The sequence below is a fragment of the Vidua macroura genome, chromosome 3, assembly GCF_024509145.1.
Source record: "Vidua macroura isolate BioBank_ID:100142 chromosome 3, ASM2450914v1, whole genome shotgun sequence".
NCBI lineage: Eukaryota > Metazoa > Chordata > Aves > Passeriformes > Viduidae > Vidua > Vidua macroura.
Genome location: NC_071573.1, coordinates 43,056,593 through 43,084,572, shown reverse-complemented (window position 1 = coordinate 43,084,572; position 27,980 = coordinate 43,056,593). Strand labels below are relative to the sequence as shown.

The 27,980-nt window shown below is 36.2% G+C and overlaps 2 protein-coding genes across 2 annotated transcripts in view; one reads left to right on the top strand and one right to left on the bottom strand.

The window, feature by feature from the left end:
• NUP133 (nucleoporin 133) overlaps nt 1-24,683 on the top strand; it is a 30,193-nt gene extending 5,510 nt beyond the window's left edge. Inside the window, exons 6-26 of the mRNA XM_053973609.1 lie at nt 106-276; nt 894-1,049; nt 1,145-1,215; nt 1,811-1,958; nt 2,768-2,915; nt 3,579-3,736; nt 4,471-4,562; nt 6,786-6,949; nt 8,345-8,439; nt 8,557-8,781; nt 9,785-9,907; nt 10,358-10,457; nt 11,436-11,678; nt 12,844-12,977; nt 14,605-14,763; nt 16,190-16,325; nt 18,090-18,208; nt 19,682-19,762; nt 20,812-20,876; nt 23,228-23,316; nt 24,326-24,683. Of these exons, the coding sequence (XP_053829584.1) occupies nt 106-276; nt 894-1,049; nt 1,145-1,215; nt 1,811-1,958; nt 2,768-2,915; nt 3,579-3,736; nt 4,471-4,562; nt 6,786-6,949; nt 8,345-8,439; nt 8,557-8,781; nt 9,785-9,907; nt 10,358-10,457; nt 11,436-11,678; nt 12,844-12,977; nt 14,605-14,763; nt 16,190-16,325; nt 18,090-18,208; nt 19,682-19,762; nt 20,812-20,876; nt 23,228-23,316; nt 24,326-24,462 (2,814 nt within the window). The 3' untranslated portion in view covers nt 24,463-24,683. The remainder of the gene's footprint in view (nt 1-105; nt 277-893; nt 1,050-1,144; nt 1,216-1,810; nt 1,959-2,767; nt 2,916-3,578; nt 3,737-4,470; nt 4,563-6,785; nt 6,950-8,344; nt 8,440-8,556; nt 8,782-9,784; nt 9,908-10,357; nt 10,458-11,435; nt 11,679-12,843; nt 12,978-14,604; nt 14,764-16,189; nt 16,326-18,089; nt 18,209-19,681; nt 19,763-20,811; nt 20,877-23,227; nt 23,317-24,325) is intronic.
• The window catches only part of URB2 (URB2 ribosome biogenesis homolog), a 147,397-nt gene that overhangs the window by 118,929 nt on the left and 488 nt on the right, over nt 1-27,980 (bottom strand). The window lies entirely within an intron of this gene.

The following is a 27,980-nucleotide window of genomic DNA, read 5'->3' as shown; positions in this document are numbered from 1 at the left end:
GCTGTCATAAAGAATTTTAGCTGACAGTAGAGTTTTCTAGAATGTGATTTAAATTTTTTTTTAATGTTGTTGCTTTTTTAAATGTAGTTGCTTTCTCTTTGTTAGGGGGGAAGCTTTATTTTATCATCTTCCAGAGGTCAACTAGTCCGGTTGATACCTGATAGTTCTGGCAAGATTCATCAACATGCCCTGCCACAGGGGCAGGGCATGTTTTCTGGAATTGGTAGAAAGGTTTCTTCTTTTCTGGGTATATTGTCTCCTGGAAATGATGCTGTGGTAAGCTTGAGAAACATTCATCTTCTTTAATTTCTCTTTGTAATTTCTAGCCTGTGTTTAAGAAAGGAAAAAGAAAAGATTGTATAAGGATGTGTGATGACAAAAACCATGACTAGCTCAGCTTGTTTATGTTACTTATATTTCTTTGAAATGTGAAACAACAGAAACCACATAAATTTGTATGTTTTGTGAAGGCAAATGCTGGCTTACTCTTTAGCTCTGAATAAAAGGCAACTTTGAAATAGTAGTCCTTCCTGGGGAATATGCAATGGTTGCATGTCCTGCCCCTTTCTAGTGATAGCCTCATTACTAATTGAAGAAACCAGCCTGTAATTCTTTTCTGACTTAGCACTGCCAAGGGTTGATGATTGGCTTGAGTTTTGTCAATGAACTCCTCAGAAGTTGGCAGGACATACAAGAAATGTATGTAATGTAGATGTTCTTTTATCTATAAGACTTCTCTTGGAAGTTATCATAATGCTCATCTTGAGTGCAACTTTTGTAGATTGCCCAAGGAAGGAACTCTTTTTGTGGACGGAGGGTGGTTTAGATTATTCTATCCAAACATTCAGGCTTTCCTTTAACTTTTTTAGCTTTCTCATTTTTTTTAAATGCAGATTTCTAGTGTTCTTTGGAATAGAGAAAGATTAAGCTTTTACATGCTAACAAGTTCAAATCTAAACAAATGGGAGATTGATGATTCATCAGAACGTTACATTCTCAGCTGGGATATCAACAGGATCCTGAAAGAACATATTACAGATGCAATTTGGGTAAGAGCCAGCCCAACTGGAAAGGGTTAATGTGTTTGTTTTAACTGATAGCCTCTTTATATACAGTTACACAACAGATGTATTTCTTTTTTTAGGGATCTGAAAGTAACTATGAAGATATTAAAGGAGGAATAAATATACAATACATGGATTTGCAACAGAATCGGTAAGGAAGTACAATTGCATCTGGTAAGACTTTCATTAATGAGATAAATCTGTTCTGTTTTCCTGCAAAAACTTCATGTAAGTAATTGCAATTTAATTTTACTGGAGTGGAACTGTTGATAAAATAAGCACCTTATATTTGGTAATTAAGTTATCCTATATTTCATACTATCATCTTTTTAGCATTACAAATCCTTTGCCTGATAATAATTCCCTTTACTTTTTTTAGTGTCATTTTATCAAGATTGTTTATTTGTTTTGTCTTGATTTTACAAAGACAAAAAATAAGCAACAGTAACTTGTTCCACCAGATGCAGAGAATTTAGTATCTCTTGCATTTGATTTAATGGCAAGAAATTACAACTGCCTTGGTTCAGTTTTGTACTGAAATATGAATACTGTTAATAAAGTAACTTAGCGTAGTTTTTCTTTCTAAAAGAAAGAAAATAGCATAGTTTTTCTTTCTAAAAGAATACAAGATTGAATAATATCTAGTTGAGATTGTAGTAAGAAATTTTTTTTCTGAGTGGTAATTTCTGAGCAAGTAAAATATGTAATAATCATCTCTCAATGCTGTGATATCTGTTGTTGAATAGTGATGGACTGGTCATACTTGCTGCAGCATGGCATCCTGGAGATCGTCCATGTCTTGTCTACTACACTCTGGTAACAGTAGAAGATAAAGGCAATCAGATGTCTGATGATGTTGTTGTGGAGGTCACACAGTATAATCCATCCTTTCAGGTATGCTAATAGAGGTTCTGATACTGACTTAAGATTAAGGTCAGTGTCAGGTTTTTGTCTAAAGGAAAATCAGTTTCCCTTGGAAGTATGTATTTGTAATACTCTGAGGAAAACGTGTACCAGCATCTCTTAATGTTTAATACTAACTCTATGTAAAGTTTATGCTTTGCATTTTAAGTTATAAGATAAAACCCTCAGAAATAAGTGTAATCTGATTTATTTTAATTTTTGTGCTGTCTTTGAACATTTCTACAGAATGATTTTGTCACATGCTCTTCTAATCCATTTAGAACAGATCTCAAACTCTTGAGACTCTTGTTGTGGGACAAGGAATTACGAGATCTGTTTTTTGGTCCTTGCTAGGCAGCTGGCTTGCTGGGAGGGGAGGACGCATTGGTTGTGTGTGGAGTACATTGTCTGTGCTGTGTCTTCTGGAAGCATAAACCTGGGGTTTAGATTGCTTTGGTAAACTTCTTCCACTCTTTCCTCTCTCCCCACTGCCTGTAATGGTATCTTCAAGCTCAAAGGTGGAAGAAGAGTATGAAAACTGTTGAATAATTGATCTGTTACTTATGTCTCCATGTGAAATTAGCAAGAATATAATGCATATGGAAGGGGAAAAAAACCCAGGATCTAAAATTTTAGGGAAAATTAAAAGTGATTTTGTTTGGTTTTAGGTTGTAAGGTGCATCCATACCTCACTGTTAAAAATTAAAACAAGTTCAGGCTGCATGGATTTAAAATTTAAAATTTTAAATGTTTAAGGGATTGATTACATATGTGATATTGTTTGTATTCAACCCTTTAAGTCAGAAGATGAAGTGTTGTGCTGCCTGGTAGTCCCAGATTACTTCAGCCATGCGGCTTACCTTTACAAGGAAGATGAAGTGTTTGCTTGTTCCACTGGAACTGGCAGAATTTCCCTACCACAGGAAAAGATCATATTTGGCATACAAGGTAACTTGCTGTGGAGGGAAATCACATTTTGTTGGTACCTCTTAATTCAATATTTTTATAGTATTTAACTATCTCAGAGAGCAGTGTCATACTTGTGCTCCTTTATTAAATGTTTCAAGTTGGGAATGTCTCATGGGTGTATGGAGAAGTGCTGATGTGACACCCAGTATTGTTGCTCTACAGTGTTTCAAATGAAAATGAAGCAGACCCCTGTTCTTGGTATATGAAAGGATGGGGGATTTTGCTTGTGGGGCCTTTTCCTTGCTTTTTCTTTTTCCTGACATTCACTGTGGATTGATTTTTTTCCCTTGAAATTAACTCAGTGCCAGATGTCTCTAAGTATGTCATCCATGACCTTCAAAGGTGTTTTCAAGTACAACAGGAACACTGATCCTTATGCAGAATTTGAATTAACTGATTCTTGAATTTTTTTCTTTGTTTCTTCTCTTTTCTTCCTTTTTCTTTTTTTAACACTTGCGGTATCTGGAAGTCTACATCTAGAGTAGCAAATAGTTCCACAATTTTTCTAAGTCAGGTGCAGTTATCAGTTACTCTTGGTTGATTAATGACAAAAGTCAGTAATTGTCTATGAAACTTTTACATTTTGGCTTTAAAATAAAGAGGTAATTATGTGCTTGTTTTTTAACCCTCTCCTTATTTTAGGAGATAGTATTTTAGGAGCAGGTTCCTGTAACAGCCTTCCCATCTTCTTTGCCAAAAAAAGTGGACTTCTCACTATCTTGTCCAGGGAAAATATTTCTGTGCTTCCTGAAGACCTTGAAGATGCCCTGTCCTCTTCTATTGCTGGACCAAGAAGTGAGGTAATGTTTATTTGCTTGCCTGGTTGAAAACAGAGTACAAATAAAGTGGTTTTTTTATGTCACTTTTGAATTTGCACTGTGGAAATCCTGACTTGTTTGGGTTTTAAACTTTTTTTTTTTTAATAGAGACTCAAACACTTGTAATGAAGGCAATTTTCAAAACAAAAATTTTACATCTGACAGTTTGAGTAGCTTTTTTTCTTTTTATTTGTTTCACAGATGACGTTTCCATGAAATTTGCATTTTTTCTTTGTAGGTATGTTGCTGTGAATCACTAGGCCTAGTATAACACTATCATCAATTGTTGTTATTAACTGGTATTTTAGTGGAAGGCCTTTGTGGGCTGATGAAACTGTATTTTTCTTAACAAACTAGTTTCTGGTTAAGTTTGTCTGCAGTTAAACTGTTTTTGTGGATGATAGTACTCAGGAATACCTTTTAAATCCTGTCAAAAATGGTGGGTTTGAATCTTCAAATAATTATCATTAAAAATCTGACGGGCAGAATAAGTTGGTGTAAGTTCCTTTGCAGATGGTGTGAATTTTGGTCAAACCTCTGGGTGACTTCCATTATAACGTATCTTGGAGGTTTATGTTTGACATAATAAACACAGCTGCTTCCAGGTGGTGATTTTATTTTAAATCTGTGGCATTGCTATTTAAAAAATCTGTTTTCATTTCATAATGAAGATTATTATTTGTCTTTCAGCTGAAGTTTTTATTTTGCATTTTCAGAGTCCTGCATTTGATGCAACTGGTAGGCTAGAAGTTATAGCTCAAGAAGATAAAACCAAATTATTGAAAGCTGCTTTTCTACAGTACTGCAGGTAGAAATTACACTTCATTTTTGAGACTTTGTTTCCTGTTTTTGAAGGCACACTGGTATATGAGTAGGAGATTGTCTTGGTTAGGATATTCCTGTGCTATTTTACTTGTAGCTTTTTTTAATGACCCACATATTTATTAGGAAGGCATTAAATGCACCTTGGGCTAGTGAAGAAGGGATATGTGCTAGAAAGGAGCAGACTTCTGTTATCTCAATCACTTGTCACTTGCTCTGTGTAAATTCTATGGGTACAGTTGTGCTAGTGAAACAACTTTCAACTTTGCTTTTTGACTTTTTTATTCTTTATTAAGTGGTGTTTTGTTGAAAAAACTTTTTCCTCCTCATTTTTATTTGCCTAGCTGTTTTCAGTAATACTTTTGAATATACTTATGGCTATGAAGATTAACTGGTATGGCAGAATTAGGGCAGGATGATTTTTTTCTTTCAGATTGGCTGATATGGAAGAATTAGTGGAACAAAATACCCTGTTTGTCAAACTATCCTTATTAAAACATTGGAGTGTAGAGAGGCATGTGGTGCTCTTGAAAGGTTTGATGTTGAGATGAGTGACGTAAACAAAGGAGGAAAAGGAGAAAGAAGAAGATAAACAGATCTGTAGGCTTAGATTAATTATATGTAGAGGGGATTGTTGTCAGTATTTATGTGTTTAAAAAACAAGGCAAACAACCCACACACCCTCTTAGGACTAATCTCCTTAAAGAGTCTTAAAACTTGGAAAGAACAGGTTCAAGATAACAAGTGCTTTTGCTGTAGAATTTCATGTGAGGTAAAAGGTAATGATGGGGCTTAGGCACAGAGAATAAAGGATACCAATACAAGATCTGTAAACAGGCACAGAATTTAGACAAAGAAGCGTTATGAGAGCATGGTTAACAAACATGATGTCATTGAGGATGTGTACAAGGGGGTTGGAAACAGAAGGAAGTGGGAGGTAGTAAGGAAAACAGTGTGAAACAGTATGAAAGTTGGAACTTATGACAATAGAAATCTGGGTTATATTTATGAAACTAGAAGAAAACAATAATTTTATGTATAGAGTAGTTATTCTGATTTTTTTCCCAGAAATAAATAGTCTGGTAAAATGATTGGAGCACTCTTCCACAGAACAGATGTAGCAGTGGTCAGTGTCCAGATGGTCAGTGAGTTGATGTAGACCAAATAATGGAAGGTTGTGCAGCCACTGGAAGTGTAAAGTGTACCAGCTGTGCAGTGAGCTCAGGCAGCTTTATAGAACTAGTGATCTTTAGAGGGGATAGAAAATTCTGTGGAAAGATCAAATTGGCCCTTTTTGAGGGCACTTCATGATTTGAAGGAGCTAATAAAGTCCTATGTAATTTCCTTAGAAACACATCCTGCTGGGTAGTAAAGATGGGACTTTGTTAAGATCCAGTATATTCCAGTTATTTGAGTTTTTCAAAAATATCCTTTGTTTAGTTTACCTTTGTGCAATTTCTGGATGCATTGCTGGGTTGTTTTATTTTTTTTTTTTTTTTTAATTTGTAGACATCTTGGTCATATAAGTGTTCAAACTGAAAGTTTCATGAAAAATGTAAATACTTCCAGTATTGGACTGACAATATCCCTTCTCAGTCAGAATACTATAATTTTTTAGTCACAAAATCAAATCCCTGTGTTCTGTGTATATTGCATAACTCTTACATAGAAGTACACCTTCATACCTTGGAGGTCTGCGTTTGGTTGCTTATTGCTCTTTTACTTAGTGATATGAATAAGAGAGGATTCTTTGAAATTATAGGAAATAAAAATAATGCATTATATTTGCTGAAGCATTTTCCTGAGAACTTTTACAAGCTTCCTCTCTATTGTCATTAGTGGGATTGACTGAGAAAATGAGAAAATTTTAAAGTGAGCAATAGAAATTTAGTGACTTAACTACTAGATACATCCAGGCTTAGTTCTGCATGATGAGTCTTTTCTCTTAAATAATAATAATAGGGGCAATAAAGTGTGCCTTGACTCCTGGCTTGTGCTTTTTTGATTCATAAGTTGTGCAGCCTACTTGCTTTTAAAGAATTGGAGTACCTTTTATCTACTGTTAGAGAGAGTTCCAAAAATGCTTGATGTATATAATCTAAAGAACTTCACAGAGAGTGTATCAGAAAATCCTGTTAGCTGAGGGGGGTTTATTTCTGTGATCTTGACGGCTGATTTTATTTAGCATACTTTGTTTCATTTATTTCAGGAAAGATATAGTCAATGCACAAAGCATGGTAATTGAGCACTTTCCAAGTAATGCAGATTTGGAGCCTGATGCTGAACTGGATAGAGCAGTGACTCAGATCAGTGTGGACTTAATGGATGATTACCCTGCCTCTGATCCAAGATGGGCTGAATCTGTACCTGAAGGTAAATATAGCGTTGGTTATATTGAGCTTTTTAATTTGTGGTTTTGTTTGGTTGCTTGTTTTGTTGTTGTTTGTTTTTGTTTGCTTGGTTGTGGTTGTTGTTTTTTCTGAAGTAGTATCTATAGCATTCTAGATAACATTATAAAGCTTTGAAAAGAAGGCATAAGTGTTCCTTGCCCTCTGTCACCACTAGATACATTTTCAGAAAGACTTAAAGATGCATATTTTGATATTACCACATAAGCTTGCAGTCTGCTGTGATTAGTTCTTGACTTCATGCAGTAAAGGAATCAGCAAGGAAAACATATTTCTGAGAAGGGTACTTTGTGTAAGGATCAGGTGGTGTTACTCTGGTATTTCCACGATTCCTTGTGTAGTTTTGAATCATTTTCCAAAAAATAGATGTGTTAAGAGAGAGAGCTTATTTGTTCATTCTTAGCCCTTTTGTCAGTGTGACTGCACAGGTTCTGGTCACCTTGGATCCTGGGTTGAGTGAGCTTGTATTCCTCTGGGGCTTTGGTATTTATATCTGCCTGAAAGAGGACTAGAGAAATTGGTTTACCAGTATTTGTTGTACATAAAGGATTAAAGCAGACATGTTTTCAGCAAGAAACTTCTTTGTTCATGCTTTGGTGTCTCTTACAAGTTTTAATTTGAAAGTGGCCTCAAACCTCTAGGCGGTAGTTGCCAATTACAGAGTAGAGGCTTAATTTGAAAGTTCATGTAAATAGTTACAGATGGATGATGTTTCCTGTTGTTTGTGTGGGGCAGCCAGTTGGAAATTGTCAGCTGGAAATCACTTCCTCACTATTTTCTGAACCAACTTTAATTTGGCAGCCTGTCTGTGCTTATTCCTGAGTAAAGCCAGAAATGAAAATTGATAGCTTCTTGGAAATCATCTTGCTAAGTTTGCTCAGTGATAGCTCTTCCAAGTTTTTTATCTTGATGTTATAAGCACACTTAGTTTTTACAAAAAATCTGGATGCAGAGTCAATTAGATATGAATGCTTGTTAACACTGTAGCTTCTAGTAGCTGTGGTCTAGGGCATAATAAATTTAGCAATAGCTAGTCCATTACGAGGATAAAAATATGAATCTGAATCCTACTAAAACTAGAATATGCTTGTGAGATGCTATTTTAGCAGGATAATGAATTGAATATTTCAGAATAGTACTGATCTAAAGATACTTTATTTCTTCTAAAAGCTTTTCTTCAGCCATAATAGAGTTGAAAAAGACAGATTAAAAATAGCATGATAAGCAGTGTGTGCATATACTGTAAAAAGTACCAATGTGGTACCACTATAAAAATTGACAGATCAGTTTACCTCAGAGGCACAAAATATCCAGAAATTAAGATATCAAGTGCTCTGACCTAAGATTTTACTTTTTTTAGAAGCAGCTGGTTTCAGTAACACGTCTCTCATTCTACTTCATCAGCTAGAGGATAAGACAAAAGCACACTCATTCTTCATTGAGTTTCTTCATCAGGTAAGTCCTACTGTTCTTTTGGTATCAGCACACACATTTTATTACTTTGTCTTGATTCCTCTAGAACACTGTTTAAAGTGCATGGGGTGTTTTGTTTTGGTTTTTTTTTAATAAAAGGTTGGTATGTTTGAGCGTCTGGGCAGTTTTCCAGTGCGAGGGATGCCGATGGCCACTCGACTGTTGCTCTGTGAGCACGCAGAGAAACTGGCAGCAGCTATTGTTCTCAAGAATCACCACTCCAGGCTGCCTGAGCTGGTGAATGCTGCTATAGTGATTGCATTAAACAAAAGGGAATGTGATGTTCCACCAAGCCTTACCCCTGCTGATGTGTTCTTCAGAGAGGTAAGAACCTGTTGTTCCTGAATTACTGTGTAGCCCTGCGTGTAGTAAATTGTTACAGTGCTTTGAAATGTACTTTGAAACTTTTCCCTGTAAAACTGTAAAAATCAATTCAGCTTTACACAACTACCCTTTAAATAGGGATAATGTGGTAGTATTTTCCTCACTTTGGTGTATGTACTTTTTTGTGTCTGCAGCTGAAATGCCATTTCTGACAAATTTTATGTAGCAGAAGTAAAGTTGGTACAATTTCCAACTACCCAACATGGATAAGCAATGAAAAAGACAATGGAAATTCTCTGACACATAAGAAGATGCATGCTAAATCATAATTTTTAAAGGATGAACTGAAGAGTAGGAAGCTTTCCAGATAGGAGAGCTGCTTTGATGAGCTGTCCTGGATGGAATTATATTAATTCAGTCACTTATCATTTTTATCCTCTCTAGCATTAGTCAAGCTAAGTTAGTTCTCAGTTTATACTGTGTTCCAGTCAAGTGCTCTGTCTTTATTTCTTTCTTCCTTCTTGAGAAGAACTATGCACAAAATATTTATTCTTAGGAAGTTTTTTACTGCAGAGAACACTAGTTGCTAAGGGAGAAAAATAAATATAAAAGAAAACAGAAATAATAGTCTGCTATTTTAAAGCAGCTATGATATCCAGTATACTTTATGTAACAAAGATTCTGCTGCCAAATATTCCAGATGATGATGGAGGAATATGCTTAATGGAAGTGTATTGAGTTGTCTTCAGAAATGAGGATTTTTTTTTCTTTTCCTTTCAGATTTAAGTCCAGAAAGAAGGTATTTTTTGTAGTTTTAAGTATTGTATGAAGCATAAGCTGGTTATCTCATTATACATTAGGGTAGTTGATACCTTTTAATATTTTTGGCTATTTATGTGGTTTATACTAATGTACTTACTTTCCTATATGGCTCTTGGCTTTCAGGTATCAGCTGCTAGTGGACATGTTTGTGTTCAGTGTAACTTTCCTTTCTGTCTTCAAGGTATCCCAGATAGATTCCATCTTTGAATGCTTATTAGAAGAGGAGGAACAAATCCTGAAAGATATGCCTATTGAATCGATTGAGTGGGCCCAAATAGTTGTCAATGTGAACAACATCATTAAGGTACAGAACTGCCTTAACCAAGATGTTTGTGAGAGGGGAAGATAAACACTGAGCACTGAACAAGTTGAGTGTAGCACATCCAAGTTACTGACATGTGAAGAAAATTTAATGTGCTTTTCACATGTCCAAATACAGCAGGAAGGAAAAGACAGCCTTGGTCAGAATTAGGGACATTCCTTTTCCTCCTGAGCAACTGTTAAAGATAATTTGAGAGGTTGCAGCTTTTTTGGAAGTTGTGAAGTCATGAATATGTAGCAAAGAGTGAAGAGCTTGTGTTTGAGTGCTGAGGTTTCTTGCTCAGTCAATATGTCCCCTGCTGTCCAACTGAGAAAATGGTGTATTGAATGTGGATATTGAAAGAACATTTCAGAATTACAAAAGACAACATCTTTTGTGGTCTGTGTGTACCGAGGTAGACTTTGAAATACTGACATCTTTATCTTTCCATAGGATATGCTACAAGCTGCCTGTCAGTATCGTCAGTCTAGAGCCACTTTATATAAAACAGGAGAACTTCCAGAAAGAGAACCTGAATATATTCCATGGACAGGTGAGAAAATACTATTAACGATTCCATACGTTTCAGAGCACATGAATTTTGGTCTAAAGTTTAAACTTTCTGTTAAAAGCTGCTACAGGGTTGTCAGAGAGAGTAAGTGAAAATGAAGTTTTCATTTGGGGAATGAAGTGGGATGAATCAATGAACTCTTAGTTTGTCAAGTACTAACGATGCTTTTTGAAAACTTGCATTGCAAATTTGACTATAAAACAACAAGTTTGGGAAAGAAAACTAATTTTAGATTTTTTTTAGATTTTTTTAATGCATTGGTTCTGGTTGGCAGATCTGTGGGGTATGTAACATTAAAATAAATCATAAAATACGATCCATGGCTGTTTTAAAAGGACTGATGATTCTCTACTTGCGTAAATGTTGTTTAGTTTTGATGGTTTAGTAGTGTGAAAAAAATATCAGAACAAATCTTCTCAGAAGCAAACACTTTCCAATTGATGCTTAAGCTTCCTTGTAGCCTCTACATGTAAAACACATTTGTTTAGTGCTTCCAAGACAGAAGTCTTGCAATCCATATTCCTCCTCACAAAACAGGACCCATGCAAACTCTTTCGATCTTGTGTCTTGATAATTATATCAAAATATTTAAATCACGTTAACAGAAGTTGCTTTTTCCTTGTGTGTATTCTCTTACTTTGCTTAGAAATAGTGCAAGTAATTCTCTTCTTCTGGAAAAAGAGCTGATGTTGGTAGCTGGCAGCATAGATCTGCATAGTTTAGGCTTTTAGTTTACCACATCTTGGCCCTGTTTAATATGTAAAAGTAGATTGGAGTAGTTGTTCATTGTGGGGGTGGAGTGATGATGGTATTACTTTGATTTTCAAAATAAAAACACTTACTGGCTTTTTTTCCTTGTATTTTTTTTATTATGCATAGTAATGTTTTTCTTACGCTTTGCCATAGATTGCTGTGGTGATTGGATTATTGCTTTAATGTTGCCTGTGTTGCCTTCCCAAGCCTCCAGTGGCCTCCGCGCAGCAGTAACGCGTCAGCATGATACCATCCTGAAGGTGGTGTATCCCCAGGTGGACAGCAACCTCCGCAGCGTCGTGGCCGAGCAGCTGGTGGCACTCCTGGATTGTTTCCTGGATGGCTACGTTGCTCAGCTGAAGTCTGTGGATCGTCTGGCTGATCAGGAGCGGTACAGCAGCGTGGAAATGGAATATGTCCAGAAAAGATCAGAGGTTTTGTCCCCTCTCCGTGAGTGCTCTCTGTGTTTTGTAACGCAAAGATTAAGTGGTCCATTCGATGAGGAAATGACGCCAGTTTGGAGCAAATGGCATCTGTGTATGAATTCTACTTGCTTTACACAGTTCTGCTTTCAGAGTACAAATGGCTGGTCTATGATTTAATGAGATAATTACAAAATAAATGCAAATTACAAGTTAGTATCCAGGACTGTGCTTCATGTGTGTACCGCTTATTAGCCACCTGGGTGCTTGAATTTTTGTCTTCTGCTAACTTGTTGCATTTATCTGACAGGTTTTTATTTTGCACTGCCTGGCTGAAAGTAGCCTATGAATGGATTCTGAATGTTTATATTGTTGCAAGTTGTGATGAACCTATATGCCTGAAAGCTTGTTTGGTGTTTATCAGTGAATAATTACTTTTTGAAGCCAAATTTTTAAATTATCGTACCCATTGTTTAAGGTGTTAGATGTGGTCAAGTCCTGAATGAGTAGGCCATAGAAAAGCTGCCTTTTAAAATGGAAATAAGTTGGTGTAAATGCATTTTAGTAATTTTGAAAAGTTTATTTTTTTTACTGAAGTAAATTATATAAATAAAACAATCTAATAATTATTTTTGAGCATTCTTAGAAAAAGCTTCATAAAATTATCATTGCCCACATTCATGGGCTCTGTTAGCTCATAAATACATTTTATAGTATTATGTTCAATCTAAGGTTCATATTTCCTTACAAACAGAACTAAGTCTTCTGCTGACTCTTACATATTTAACTGAACAAAAAGAAAGATTCTAAGTAGTTTCTTTTTAATCCAAACCCAATTATCCTTGTTTGTCCTGTTATTTTTCAAATGTCTATGGCTGCTGCTTTTTTGCTTTGTGTATTTAAGTGGCTGTTATTGGAGATGTTAAGTCATGGGTGGAATTCCCTCCCACAGTGTAAATAGCAGATGATGCTAACTTCCAGAGGAAATAGAAGACATGATGCCATTTAGTATTCCCTTTTTCCCTCTTGTGCTGTGGGACAGAGGTGGTAGGCCTGTGAGCGTGCGTGTGCACGGGAGATTTATGCAGGAGGGCAATGTTCCTTTGGGAATGTGTGAGTATCTTGTTTTCATTTTTATGGTCTCAGACAAAGGTGAGCTTGTTTGATAAAACTTGTTTTTCTTGGTTACTTAGTTTCCCTGGGACAGTACCAGTTGGCAGCTGCTTTAGCAGAGAAGTACTGCGACTTTGATATCCTGGTGCAAATGTGTGAGCAGACAGACAACCAGACCAGATTACAATGCTATATGACTCAGTTTGCAGATCAGGCAAGTCTCTTCTATTTCCTTTAAGTAGTTTTACAGTAAGTTTACACCTGAAATGTTGTAAAATTTATTATTTCTTTTGGGTGTTTCTTTCCCTGTTTTTTTTAATGCTTATGTAATAATGTATACATACAGGGGTAATGTGGAAAATTTAAGTCAATATTCACTGTAAAATATTGGAGTATTTTACATTGGAAAGGCAAAACTAGCCAGCAGATAAAGGTATTACCTGTATGGGTACTACCTGTACCTTTTCATGGGACCTTTTTGTGCCCCAGACATGTTTTCTCACTCTTACCACTTCTCAGCATTTTGTGATTTCTTCACTCAGGCGCTGTTCTCATTACACTGTTTTGTTAAACTAACATAACATAAAATGGAGGATAATTTTCAAAAGAGATGAAATTGTTAAATGTATAAATAGAAAAGTAATTAATGTGTAAATATAGAAGTAGTTAGGAAGAGTAGGAAGGTAAGGCTGTTGCTTTAGGGTTTTTTGCATTGTCCTGCTACATATTTGTTGGACAGTTTTTCCACCATGTTAAAATCTAGTGTAAAAATTAAGTGTGCTGAAATACTAGAAAGCTTAAGGAAAAGGTGGTAGAGTTTACTTGAAATGTGTTGGACTGGAACAAAAGGTGTTAATTTGAGATTTGGTGAGATGATTTTTTTTAGCTTTCCACAACTACTGAGGAAAGAGAAATCCTGCAGTCTACATCTTTCCTAGTAAAGAGAGTACATAAAGGTTGTTTAAATAACAAAAACCAGAAGTATCAGTAATAGACAGAAATTATAGCAAACTTTTTAAATAGTGCATCTTAAAATACTCAGCCTGACTGTCAAAGGGGATAAATTACCTTTTTTTTTTCCTCTTCATATGCTTTATTTTAAAGAGGAAATGTAAAACTTTTGGAAAAGAAGTTACTGTGGCAAATGTAGAGCTGAATAGATAAGTCTACTGGATAGACTATCAGACTGATGGCCTCTTCAGACTTCATTTTTAAATTGTTAATGCAATTAAAATTTAGCATTACTCTAATATTGTCTTGAAAAGACTAAATTAAATCTGAAACAGAAATCCTGATTAGTTTTTTCATGTTCAAGTTTTTGAGGATAAAATAGGGTGGTTTTTCTTTTAAAAAAAGAGAGGTGTTTTTAAACAATGCCTGAGAGAAGGAAGGTTACAGGTTAATTTGTAGGTAGGAAGGAATGTTTCAAAAACAGTGACAGCTGAAGTAAACTTGTTTATGAAAGGAAATAGTAAGCATGGAGTTTCGAAGGGGGCAAAGAAACAGGTCTGAAAATGAGACAAGAAGAATTGTGATTGATGTGATTCCTGTTCTTGTGTATTAACGTGAAGAATTTACTTTTGGCACTTCCATCACTAATTGAAGGAGTCTGTGTTTATCAGCATCTGTTGCAGAGAGCTCATGAATGCTTTAAACACTTTCTATCAGGACTCTTATGGGGATTTTGATCAACACTGTGTTTTGTGTCGTGTGTGTGTGTCTGGTTTTATCAAGCAAGTTCTTAGTATTTTCTTACCAATCATATTTTATAAAGTGCTTAGAAGGCAAACCAGATATGAAATGTAACTTTTAAAATTCGTTCATATTTCTGTTATGTTCAGAACTTTTCAGATTTCCTGTTTCGCTGGTATCTGGAAAAAGGAAAGCGAGGAAAGCTGTTATCTCAGCCCATTGCTCAGCATGGACAGCTGGCCAGTTTCTTGCAAGCACATGAACATCTGAGCTGGTTACATGACATCAATAGCCAGGATTTGCAGAAGGTAGGGTTTCTTAAATACAGCCAAATGAAAATACCACATGTTGAACAGGTCAGATACATAGCCAAGTAGGTAATTTACCGAGTTATGACTCTTCTCCATCAAAAGACAGCTTATCCAGGTGAGTTAGGGAAAGATGGCAGATAACTAATTTGGTACTTTCTGAGTACCAAAAGCCTCCCTTCAGGCACCATCTGGTATCTCATGTAAGCCATTGCACCATGTAAGGGAAATTACGGCTGCTTTTCATCCCTGGCTGGTGGCTAGTACTTTTTATTGAGGAAGTTTGGCTACACTTGAGGAAGATAGCTACACGATCACAACTTTGATAGAAGTGGGGATTTATAGTGAATATCAATAGCATTATAATATTATCCAGCCAGGGAAAAACTGAAACTTCTCTTTTAAGACTACCATCTTAAAGTTAAGGAATTTGGAAGTATCATGAAAGTAAAAAAGCTGTTGCTAACTTTAATCACTTACGTTCATAGTTTAAAGTATTTTTAATAGCATATGTGCATGTGGTTAGATTAACGTGACATTGTTTTTAAACATGATCATTTGTTGCCTTCTCAGCTTTCAATTTACATCCCCTCTTCTTGCTGGTCAGTCTTTATATCATTCTGATAAACTTAAAAATGCATTTCATTTAACAGTCAAAAGTACTTCAAATCAAAAATGGCTTCTTTCAATCCACATGTACATTTGTTAAGCATGAAAACCATGGAAACATTTATCCTACTGCAAATTCTAGGTTCATAATACTGTATCCCTCTTACACAAACAAAAAAGTCCCACCCACCAACCCCAACCAAAACAAATAAAAACCACTCTGAGAATATTGTAATATTCCATTTGTGTCAATTGAGGTTTTCTATGTCATGGCAAAGCACTTTGAAGAGGGGGTAAGGATTCTAAAATATACATATAATTCTGTGTAGATAGTTTATTTCTGAGTAAGTGCTCAGAAACTATTCCTTTTTCTGATAAACACAAATTCTTGTCTCTGTATCTGGTTACTGCAGAAGTTATGTACAATTCTGGTTTTTCAGATTCTCAAATTAACAGGTAAAACAATCTGCATGAAAAAGTGTTCTGTCAAAACATATTTGCCTGGGTTTTATTGCAAAGTATTGAATTAGATCCTAAAGATACAATATGTGAAGTTGCAATTTATATTTTGAGAATGCTGTAGGGTTTTTTTATTAGCAATGAAAAGATTTTTAAACTATTTTGTTGAAAGAGACAGCATCTTCTTGAAGGGTGTAATGCAGAGTTTCACTGTGCAAATTGTACAACTTTTAAAATTAAGAGTTATAGTATTACAAACAATAAATACCTGTGAGACTTCTGTTCAGATAAAATTCTTGTCTGTTAACCTTCTGATCCTAATTTACAAAACTGACGTCTAACATCTTTATTATTTTAGGCTCACAGAACGTTGCAGACATTAGCAAATATGGAGACACGATATTTTGCAAAGAAGAAAACACTTCTTGGCTTGAGCAAATTAGCTGCACTAGCATCTGACTTCTCGGAAGACATACTGCAAGAGAAAATAGAAGGTAAGAAATAAAAACAGGGCAAAGTGAAGAAAATACCTACTAAATTACTGAATTAGAATCCCATTAATTTTGGAGATTGTTGATTTTTATGTTGAGGGTGCTGACTTAGTATGGTAAGGATAAATGGGCTGATGATTTTGCTCATTTTAGGAAGCACAAGGAAGACAACATGAGGCACTAACCTCAGTGTTCACTTTCATCTGTGAGTTAGGACTATGAGCATGCCAAATCTGTACCTTTCCACTTTTTCTACTAACATATAATATTGGCAAAAATAACAAGTAATAACACCTGTACTTTGAGAAGTTGCTGAAAGTTGTCAACCATTCACACTGAATATATTTTAATGAATCTGCATTTTATATTTCAGATGCAATGTAAAAATTAATTAATTTCGTAGAGCCCGTTTATAGAATCACTTTCACTTTTGAATTCTTCCTCAAGTCCTGAGGCTCTTAGGATATACAAGGAAGTCCTGTAACTGTGTTGTAGTGCAGTAATGCAATTGCAAATATATACAGTTGTGATCAAGAAGTGCTTTATCAGTGCTTTCTCTGTATCTAGGAAGATTACCATGACAGTGTTGTGCTGTACTCTATCTGAAATTATGTGAACAGGAGAAGTACAAATATCTATCCTGCTTCATTACCAAATGCAATGGTTCCACTGCTCTGCCATTCCTGTCCCTTTGGAAAATACTGTTTGTGCAGCACATGTGCTGTGAGTTTGAGAAAGAGCAATTTTGCACTACTAGTTAAAGGATTCTGGCCACCAGGGGGAAGCTTTGGAATATGACTCAGGGTTGCTGCTCAAGCTTACTTCTGTTTATCTGCATATTTATCCATCTATGTAATGAATAGTTCTTAAATCCTGTTGAAAAAGTCTGGTAATAATTAGGTTAACTAAGTAGGCTTTAGAAATTATTTTTAGCTCATAATAATAATATATCATCTGCCTTTTAAGTTGTATAGCATTGCATGAAATCTTGAAGTTTAAATCTGTTTTTTTTATCACTGTTAAAATGCCTATGCTGCTGTGAAGAATCTCACCTTTAAATAGGAAAATTTAAAAATGACAAATGAGATAATCAAATCTTTATTTCTATGGACTGGAGGACTCTCACAGTTTGTTCTGGACTGCATTCTGCTACACATTCCTGTGTGGCATATGATGTAGTTATTAAAACTTATGCTCTTTGTGTATCACTTTCCTAAAGACTATTTCTGCCACATTTTGCTTATTCCTCTAAACAGCTAAAATGCTCCACAGAATTATTTTCCCTATTCTAACATGCAGTGGAAGTTGGTAGGAAGGGCAGGGTTGATGTTATTCCATTTTGAATGTCTCAGACTAGCAAGTTTCTCATCCTAAAGCAGCTCATACTGGCAAGTATAAAACAGTCAAAAATGGAACAGTTCATGAGATCAGACATGTCCATGGCACAGCTCCTCAAGTTGCAACCGCTCATTTTCCTGCGCAGTGCAACAGCTTCCATCAGTCCTCTGTGCTAATTTTGAAGTTTTTGGGGCAAATTTTCATTACACAGGGAACATGAGTGGAAAGTAAGAAATAGTTCCCTGGGAAGGCAGAATTGAAGTGGAAGTATTTCTGTGCTTTGGGAACGTGGATGAGAGTCCAAAGAGAATGCTTCATAACAAACGCTTGTAGGCTTGAATAATATTGTACCTTGACAGTTGTTGTGCCACAGAATTTATTTTTACATTTTAATAACATGAAACATTCATTTCCTTAAATGACTACAAGAAATATCAGAGCAGGAGCACTTTTTGTTACATCAGGAGACACTTCCTGAACAACTCCTGGCAGAGAAACAGTTGAACCTCAACGATATGCCAGTGCTGTCTGCATCTCAGCTCATTGATGTAAGTGTCCCATGTTTTCTTCATTACACAGGTAAACTTCCAGTATGTTTTCTGCCCCTTTGTGACAAAATAAATGAGAAGGTCACAGCTGCCTTTATCCCTTATATAACTTGCTAAGCACCTAAAGATCTGATGTATGAATTAGTTTAACTTTGCTTAGTTTCTACCAGCAAACATCAGAATGATGGGTTTAGTCCTAGTTTTTTTCTGTTGAATGTGTGCTTTGGAGTACTGCTACAAGAAAAAGCAAATCAAATCAGCCCCAGAAGTTGATTTACTGGTCTAAACCAGTTTTTGGATGTGAGACAGTTTTTACATTCCTTTACATTCTTGGTAGGGCAGAACTTGGAAGGCAGAATGAACAAACAATTCTACCTTAGTGGAGAAGGATGCTGCAAAATAGAAAAAGGAAGTACTAGAAGCAGGAAGAGGCTTTTGGTCACCTGTTGCAAAGAGGCACCGGAAGTCTTTCTACTTTTGTTTTCTTTTACAAAAATCCAACCCATAAGGAAACAAAAATTTGAACTGTTCCAGTACTGGGATAAAAAATAGTGCTGACTTCTTTTTCACACTCCTTTCTGGGATCAGCCAGGAACCAGTAGCCTTACTGATTCTGCCTTGTTTGCCGCATTTTTAACCATCCAGTGATGCACACAAAATTTGCTCCATGAATAACAGCAATATATTGTAAAAGAAGTCACTTATGTCTGGGTGTCAGTTTTTTGTATTTTTTTGTAATCCTGTGGAAAATCAAAAGCTAGCATGTAAGCAAGCATCCTTGTTTACATTCTCATAATTTTCTTATAACTGTGCTAATAGCAGATTGTGAAGTCCTTACCTGTGTCTTTAAGTAAGGCTATCTGTGGGATTAGGGAAGGGTAGGAAGTGTCAGTCAGGACTTGGCAAGTGCTGGCACCACAAGAGTTTTCCTTCTGAATTCTCTCTTATTGTCAAACTAGTATTAATACTTGCTGCTTGCAATGCAGAAATGGAACTCAGAACGTGTGAATTAAACGAATTAATATTAATTTTTGTTTGAAGTACGAATTTATAAGCTAAGAAATACTGAGGGGAGCTTGTTTTTAAGGGGTGAAAGGCAGCACATGTGCTGAAGTACTGCTTTGAACTTAATTACCAAAATAATTTGGAGAGCTTATTTGTGGAGCTGAACTCTGGCTACAGTAGTCCAGGAATGTTACAGCCTTAAATGGCACTTAAATTTGAAACCCAGCAGCCTTGTATCCAGTATCATTTGTCCACAGACCATTGTCACATAGCTGGAATGCTGCTCTAAAACCTTAAGTATATTCCTTACTATAAAAATACTAGTGGTTGAATCAAGACATATTTTTATGAGAAGATCATGAAAGTAGAAAATATGTGGTGGTCTTCCCACAGTGGGTTGTCCCTGATACCAGTTACGTTCGTTTGTAGGCTAAAAATAATTCTCCATGTTTATCTCTGATTTCATAGTTGTTCATATGTGATGAGAACAGAAGAGCCAATGAATATGACTTCAAGAAAGCACTTGATCTGCTGGAATATATTGATGAGGTAGGAAAACTTTTTGAAGAATTTGTAGCCTAGAGACTTTATTATTATTTAAGCTAGGGTGGTGCATCTGTAGTTATTTAACATATTAGCTTAGTGTATGGTAATTAAAGCAACTCCTAATGTGGTTTTTCAGTTTGCTTTTAAGTCACTGGAGACATAATGCCAAATGTGGTTTAGATAATTTAAGAAAAATACACTCTTCATCTTCACTTCCATTTATAGTCTATAGTTTCTTTTTAGGGCCTTGTTTCCCTACAGGCTATCTCCAAGCTGGACAAAGATGAACTGTTTTTAGTAGTTTAGTTCTTGTGTCTTTCCTCTTGACAGTTTCACTGATTGTCATGAGGTAATGTGGGATAGTCATCACTTTCTAACATGTAAATAGGTTTGAACCACAGTCTTGCCATCTGCTTTTTTTCCTTTTTTTTTGGGGGTGTTTTTTTTTTTTTTTGTCTCAGTAAAATAAATGTTACTCTAAACCCATACAATTTCAAAATTTTTTCCCAAGATATTAAAATTTCTAACAACTTGTGTAGAACCATTCAGCACAAATTGGAGGTGGTGGTTTCTGTGCAATGAAGAAACTGCCCTTTTCAAATCAAATGTATATATTTGAAAACATTTACTAATGTGTTTATATAACATATATCTTAATGTGGACACTTGTGCATGTTAGTTAGCTTGGCCATACTGAAAAAAGAGCTTTGATTCCACTCATTATTTAGCACATGGTAAAATAAAATTTGCCTAGAATACAATGTTTTACAAATTGTTTTTTTTGCGCCCTTTTACAAGCTGTGTTAGTTGGTCATCAGCAGTTAAATGGTACTGTAGAAAGTCTGAATCCATGATTTCAAACAGAAACAAACAGTGTTTGGTGTTTCAACAATCCAATCAGATCATCTGTTAAAAGAGCATATATTAAAAATTGTGTTTGGTGATTGGAGATTCTAATTCACTGATGCAATCTGCGTGACAGCATGATTATTTCTTTGTAAAAAACCCTAGAATTTTAATATGCCTGTCTTTTCTCTTTATATGACTCGAAGGAAGAAGAAGTGGATGTAAATGATCTTAAACTTAAAATTCTCTGTAAGGCTCTCCAAAGAGATGGGTAAGTATAAATATAATTTCCTAAGACACAACTTTTGCAGAATTATATTTTAGTGTACTATTCTCTAATTCACCAAAAATATTTAATTTCACAGCATAAGGTTAGTAAAGTATAATGTGTTTGATCAGAACATGTATTCTTATTTGTAAAGTGAAATCACAGCAAAAAAAAATTTGCAGTACTTTGTTGTTTTATCTCACTGGCAACCTTCTGTGCAGTCCTGGCACCTGATGCAGAAATGAACCCATGCAGCTTTTGTTCTTGAATCCTTTCCTGAAGTAAAAGAAGTGACCAATGCTGAACGTTTTAACTTATTTTTTTTCTTTGAAGCATCTCCAGTAGAAGCTTTTTAATAAGACAACATAGTCAGAGGTCACTCCTGCAAGCTTTTATTTCACTTGGGTTATGCCATTGGACCACACTGGCAATTTCATGACCTTTTTGAGTTAAAACTGCATTTTTGGTTGTAAGAGATCAAAGCCTAACCAGTGCTTAGAAGAGCCACTCTTGTGTATGTTCAAAACCAAATACAGGCAGAATCCAGTTGGTCACAGGGATCTTCTCATCAAACAATGGTACTGTTCTTTCCCAGGTTAAGTAACACAAATGGCATTTCCTCCCTTTCCTTTCCAAGTCTCAGAAGTCTTCTGACTTGCCTAACTCCCACCTATGTTCTAAGAGGAACCTAAGGAAGAAAAGGTGAAGAGAATACATTCCAAATGCACTGTGCCATTTGTGATTAAAATGGAAATAAGGAGCATTTGTATTCACACTTATGCATAGGATAGATTCCAAATGGCAGTGCATTCCTAATTGCATGGATAAGTTATGTCCATATATAACACAAATCATAAGCAGAGTGAGGTTCACACTGTTCCAAGTGTTTTCCATTCCTGTAATTTTAAAGACAGAAGAATTCAGAGCTCCTGCATGGCGCCAGTCCAGTTACTGGTTTATGATCTATCTACCCTGGACAAGCATGGGGTTTTGAATGTGGTATTTTAACGGTTCAAACACGTACAATGCTGACAAGATTTGGCCACTCTGGCAACTGACCAGAGGCAATTTGAGATGCAGACTTTACACTGAATAGTGGGTAGAAAACTTGATGTCCCAGCTGTTTCCAGTCCAGCAAGGCTCACAAAGGCTTACAGAGAGGTGGTGTTAACTTTCACCTGTGTGCAGAAGTAAACATTTGAGATGTGACAGTTCCTACTTTTAAGAATGGCCCATGGTTTCTAACATGAGGGCTACAAATGGTGATAAGGTTCTTGGGTAGGATGGAGAGCCTCACTGAGTGGGCTCCTGGTGCTCTGCTTGTGTCCTCACTATCCTCCTCTGTGCCCAAGGGGAGAAAATCCCCCTTCCCTCCCTCCTTTCCTCACATTCTTCCCAGTGGAATTAAAGATGTAATCCTTGACATTTAGGAGCTGAAGATTCATCCAGGGTAAAACCAGTGAAGTACAGAGGATTTGTTAATAATAGCTTCTGGATCCAGGTTCAGATCTGTTACAAGCACATCCCACAGGCCTGTGGTAGTTTAGGGAGTGATATGAGAACCAGTTTTGTCTGACAGCTTAGCACATGGAACAGGAAATTTTAACAACTGAAAGGTTAGAGTCACAGCAAAACAAGTTAGGTTGGTGTTGACTTTAAACTGGTGCATGTAAAGCTCTGCAAGGCTGAAAATTTGTCATTTAAAACAATCTTCTTCTTAGAAAAATCTGTTTGGGATTCTTTTGTATCACAGATGAGACTGGTATTCATGAGACTTTCCGTTTAATCACAGAGTAGATAAACTATTTGTTTTGTGACTGTGTATGCTGTTACAGGCCTGCAACTTAGATCTTGCAATTTTTTCCCCATTTCTTTTCTCAGTGTTTGATATTTGTTTTGTTTTGATTTTTTTTCATGTTAGAGAATTGCTTCTCTTGCTTTATTCTACCAAAAAAAACCCTACACTTTCATCCCCTCAGTTGTAAAATATAATTACTGAGAATAGGTAGTTCTTATCTCAATGGATAATACTTTTATTTTATCAAAGAAGTAATGTTGTTTGGTTAGGATTTTAATGGTTTAGAGGATGGGAAACATTTCTATTCTCCTCCTAACTAGACTACATTATAGTAGTGCAGTTTCATTACAGTTTTACTGGAATAATGACCAGTAAACATGGGGTAGAAAAAAACCCTCTTTCTCTGAGCTATAACCAAGCACATAATGCTTCCATATGGACATGTATTAATCACCTTTGATAATTTATCTAATTTTCCTGTGATTTTTTTTTCTTGTTAGTGTTCCTATTATTTTGTCTGTGTAATTCTTTTCCAAAATTATTCTTTGACTTGCAGATGGTCTTGTTCAGATGGTAGAGATGATCCAATTGAAGCATCTAAAGATAGTATATTTGTGAAAATACTACAAAAGCTGTTGAAAGAAGGTAAAGTGTACTTAAATATAATTGAATGTCTTTAAATTGTTGTTTCAAAAGCTGCTTAAGATCAATATGTAAAAAGTAGTGTTATTAAATTCTCAGAGTAATAAAAAATTCATTCCACTAGGTAATTAAAATCATTTGGAGCTAATTCTATCTCTGTGAACTGTTCAGGGGGATAAGAGATGAGCAAATTTCTTGGTTATAATCTTAGTATTTTTAAGTTATTTGCTCAGTAGAGCACTCAACAGATTTAGCTGTTGCTTACTGTACAGTAAAGTAGGTCTTCTGGAGGTAAATATGTCTTTTCTTTAAGATACAGGATAGTAACTAATTGACTGTCACTCAGTAAAACTTAATCTATTTTAGCCAAAATTTTTTTTGCTTTTGTTTTTTTTCTGCAAAAGCCAAAACCAAAAAAAAATACACCTCCCATTCTCCACTTAAAGCTGACTATAGGAAGTTATGGCCATGGAATTTACAGCTGGAGGAGGGAGGGAGAGAAGGGAAGCAACTGAGAGTCAAAACCTGTTTTAAATATTACTGCATAGGAACTTTTTGCTGAGCACATAAGGCTTCATGTGAAAAAGACAAAACTTAAGTACTTCAGAAAAGTTTCAGTTTTGTCTGTTCAATCCTGTCAATTCCCTTGCATTTTTATGACTTGGACACCCTACACTGGAACTGTTGCATCTGATATATAGTTATTGTATGACTGAGCCTTCTTTTCTCTTGCCTTTCTTTTATTATTTATTTTTATTTTGGTGAAGTGTTACATAAAGACTTGGATTTTAGATTTAATCATTAAATTACTGAACTCTGGAATTAAAAAAAAATCTGTTTTACAGACTTCTTAAGCTTTATTGTATTTCTTGATTCTCTAATAGAATCAGAGCTTCCCAATTCCAAAACAGTAATTTAGCTGGAGGCAGGCATGGGTGTTTACTTAACAGTGATATTAACTGCTAATGCAAAGTATTTAATCAGTGTTGTAATAAATGGTTTTGTTTTGTAGGAGTTCAGTTAAATGAGTATTTACCAGAGGTGAAGGACTTGCTTCAAGCAAACCAACTCGGCAACTTGAAATACAACTCTTACTTCGAATTTGTGTTAAAAGCAAACTATGAACTCTATGTTAAGGGACAAGCATGATTCTCACTGGGATTTTAAAATATTTTTTCTAATGAACTCTTGAATTAATATTTAATTTTTTATATTCTGTTTCGTTTTTTGCTAAAGCTTTGTGATAAAGTCTGTGTGAATAATATACTTGGTCTTAAATGTATAGATATTGATGCTTTAGTCAGGGGATGCAGAGTTGTGTTTTCAGGTGAAATAAAAATAAAGTTTTCATTTTCAGTGCCTTTCATAAACTTGCTGTTTTGTTCTGTGTCTTATTAGAATGTGTCCTGTCTGAGATTCAAGGATACACAAACAGGCAGGGTGAAACTCAGGAACCCACTGCAGAAGGTGGGAAACTTGAGTTGTCACCACTGGGGCTGTGATTTCAGTTCAGAGAAAATACTGAACACATTAATGCTGGGTGACTGCGTACGTTACTTAAGAAACAACAGGTTATTCTCTGGGATAACGCCGCTCTTTCTTTGTACACCACTTTTTGCTATAGAAACTAGGTAATTTCAGTATTTTCAGTTTTGCATTAAAGGTTACTTGCACAAAAAGGATAACTGGCTTGTCACTGATCACTCAGCTTGTCTGTGACAGAAAGGAATAAAACACAGCTCTCATTCAAAGCCTTCTGGTCCAGTAAATACTCCATTCTTTCAGTTCGTATCTGTTAAATTATACTTTTTCCAAACATTTTAGTATTGTATCCACTTAATTTCCCTTAAAGCTATTTCTAGCATACATGTAAAATGGGATTAGCAGCTCACCATGCTCATCATTCACAGCAACTGCTTGTGCCTAGACTCAGAAGAAACCTTGAAAGCAGTTTTGAAAGTGTGGGAGTGCCTTGCTTCCATGCCTTGGTCTTTAGTGGTAGGGACTACTAATTTCCTTTTTTCCTTTTTAACCCCACTGCCCCAGTTAGTTATCTCTGACATGGGAATAATTTTTTAAAAACCTGATTTCTCAATTATTCTGATTAGCAGCAGAATTTAGTCTTTCAATAAAAGTAACTGCAGTCTGATGTGTTGCGCCTTTATTTTGCATGTAGTTCAAGAGCCAGAAACTGACTGCAGAGCAACTTGCACGCCCTTATGTTTTACTTGTCTGGCTCCATGCCTGCTGCAACAACTTGATCTAACAGCTGAGAAGGTCAGAAGTTAAATTGGTTGAAGAGAATCCAGTTTCTAGTTTTAAAAGCTCAGCTCCCCTTCTGTGGCTTCCCCTCCTCCCTGTACTGATACAGTAAGCTGGGCTGAGAGTCTGAACATGTTTGGAAGAATGGATTTATGTAGAGAGGTTCAAACTAATATGGGAAAGACATGCACTAGCAGTCATTTTCTAAGATTGTTCTAAGCAGCAAACTTTGCTCTTCTGCAGTCTTGCATGGCTGAGAAGTGTGAGCGTAACTCCCAGCTCTGGCTTCAAAGGAGTCACTTGTTTAAAGCCTTGGAAGAATTGCATGTGTTCACCTGAATGTCACTTTGAGGGTGGTTTCACATTGATAAGCTTAGCAGGGTTTTGGGAGAAAGGGACTAATGGAAGAAATGATTGCTTGTCCCTGCCAAAATATGTTCTGCCTTACCTTTTCCTAGACTCCTGAATTTTGCTTGAAGAGCAATCTCTTTGACTGTCCACCATATATCACTTTGGGGATATCTCATATCTTCCTAGACTACTGGCCAGATCTCTGTGTTCTGTCAGGAGTGGCAGGGCAAGCCCTGGAAAGCTTGCTCCAGGTACAAGTGGTTCTGATCACCCTTATCCATTGTTTCATTGGGTTCTCTGCTGGATCATGTTTATCATGGTTGGTGTAAAAGTATTATCCATGTTTTTGAGAAAGGATGAGCTGTGTAGGGTTTTTGACTGTTTTGCTCTGCTGCTGGGTTGGGAGGCACTTGGCGTTTATACAATGGCTTTCCATCTGACTATTGCCAAAACAGAAGGCTACTTACAATGAGTTTACTTAAACAAAGCCTCATTAAAATAACTTCCATGTCTAAACAGATGTTTAATGTTCTTGTACAGTAATGTTGAACTGGTTCTCTATTCTGTTGGAAGGTTTGAAGAGGCTGGGACTCAGGGTTATTCCTCCTCTCTGTCCTCTGCTTCATTATGTAATAAACTGTGCTGGTGCAGAACTCGTGTCTCAGATTACTGCTCCAGGAGGATGCCTTCATTTACCACTTCATATGGAAGGTGGCAAATGCCACAGCTCTAGCTTGTTTCTAAGTGTAACAAAAACAAACTTGTGGCAAAAAGATGACGGTTAAAACTGCCTGAGGGGGATGGATAGCTCATCTTGAATAAGGATATACATTGTTTCTTAAATAGTTATTTTCTCAGTAATGAAGAGCACACAAAGTACGGGGGGGGGGGGGGGGTGTACACATTTGCATCCTTTGTTGTTTCCAGAGCAGCATGAAAATTTATCAGTTGTCATTTATGATCAGTTTCAGAAGCTATGCATGGTGGATAGTGAGTTCTTTGTGCCCTGTACTGGAAAATAACTCCAACTGCTTTCTGACTTGAGACAGAAACCACATTCATTTAGTGAATCCAGATAAACATCAGATCTACCTGCAGAAAATGATATTACTCAGAAGTGGGAGAATTTAACATTGCCATTTGGGAACTTTGTTGTAAACTAGATTGGGGTAGACAGAAAATAAAAGGGAACAGAAGGGATAGAGTGAGTTCATGCTTCCATCATGTTTCATTGCAGGATTTAGGATGTTTATCTTTCAGGGACTTTTGGGTTTCTGTTACTTGATTTCTGATTCAACACAAGCGACCATATTGTGGAAACCACAATGAAGCACTACAGTTCTGTAAATAGATTTGGTGGCTGTGATGCCTTTAAGTGCTTTCAGGCTTCTGATTTTTGTACTGCCAGTTGTTGATGACAGAACTGAAGAATAATACAAGTTGAGGAACAGGGCAAGAGAAGAGCACATTTTAATAACAACTTGACAGGAATCTATAATCTATAGCAGAAGGAATTAGGTAGCTGCCAGAGGTAAAGAGGAATGCTGCCAGCCTGGAGGATGCAGAAGTTAAACAGGAGAAGAAAAGTTGTCTGCTTCTCTGTTGAGCTATCTGCTCTGCCTTGAAGTGAAGGAAATCACCTGTAGAAATATCTTCACTCGCAGGAGACTCCTCACAGCACAGTGCTTCTAGCCTACTATTCCTCTTCCTTCTTTCCTGACTCCCTAAATTTTCAAAGGATTTACACTTGACCGATTGTGTCTTCAGAGGAGATCATCAAGGTTGATTTGCATCAACATAGTGTCAAGGCTGCAAATCTGCTTGCATTACTGCCTCTTCTTTCCGGTGGAAACCAAGTATCTGTAAAATCTTCCAAGTGTCCCACATGGAATGTCTGCGTAAATACCCATAGCTGAAGGAGATGAACTGTTCCTTTTCACTTGCATAGTACCTTCAGCTCGTCAGAGATGGCTTGCCTATGAGACCGCACTCCTTTTGAAAAGGGTGAGCCACAGGGATAGCTGAAGGGTTGCCGTGTTGCCTGGCCGAGCTCA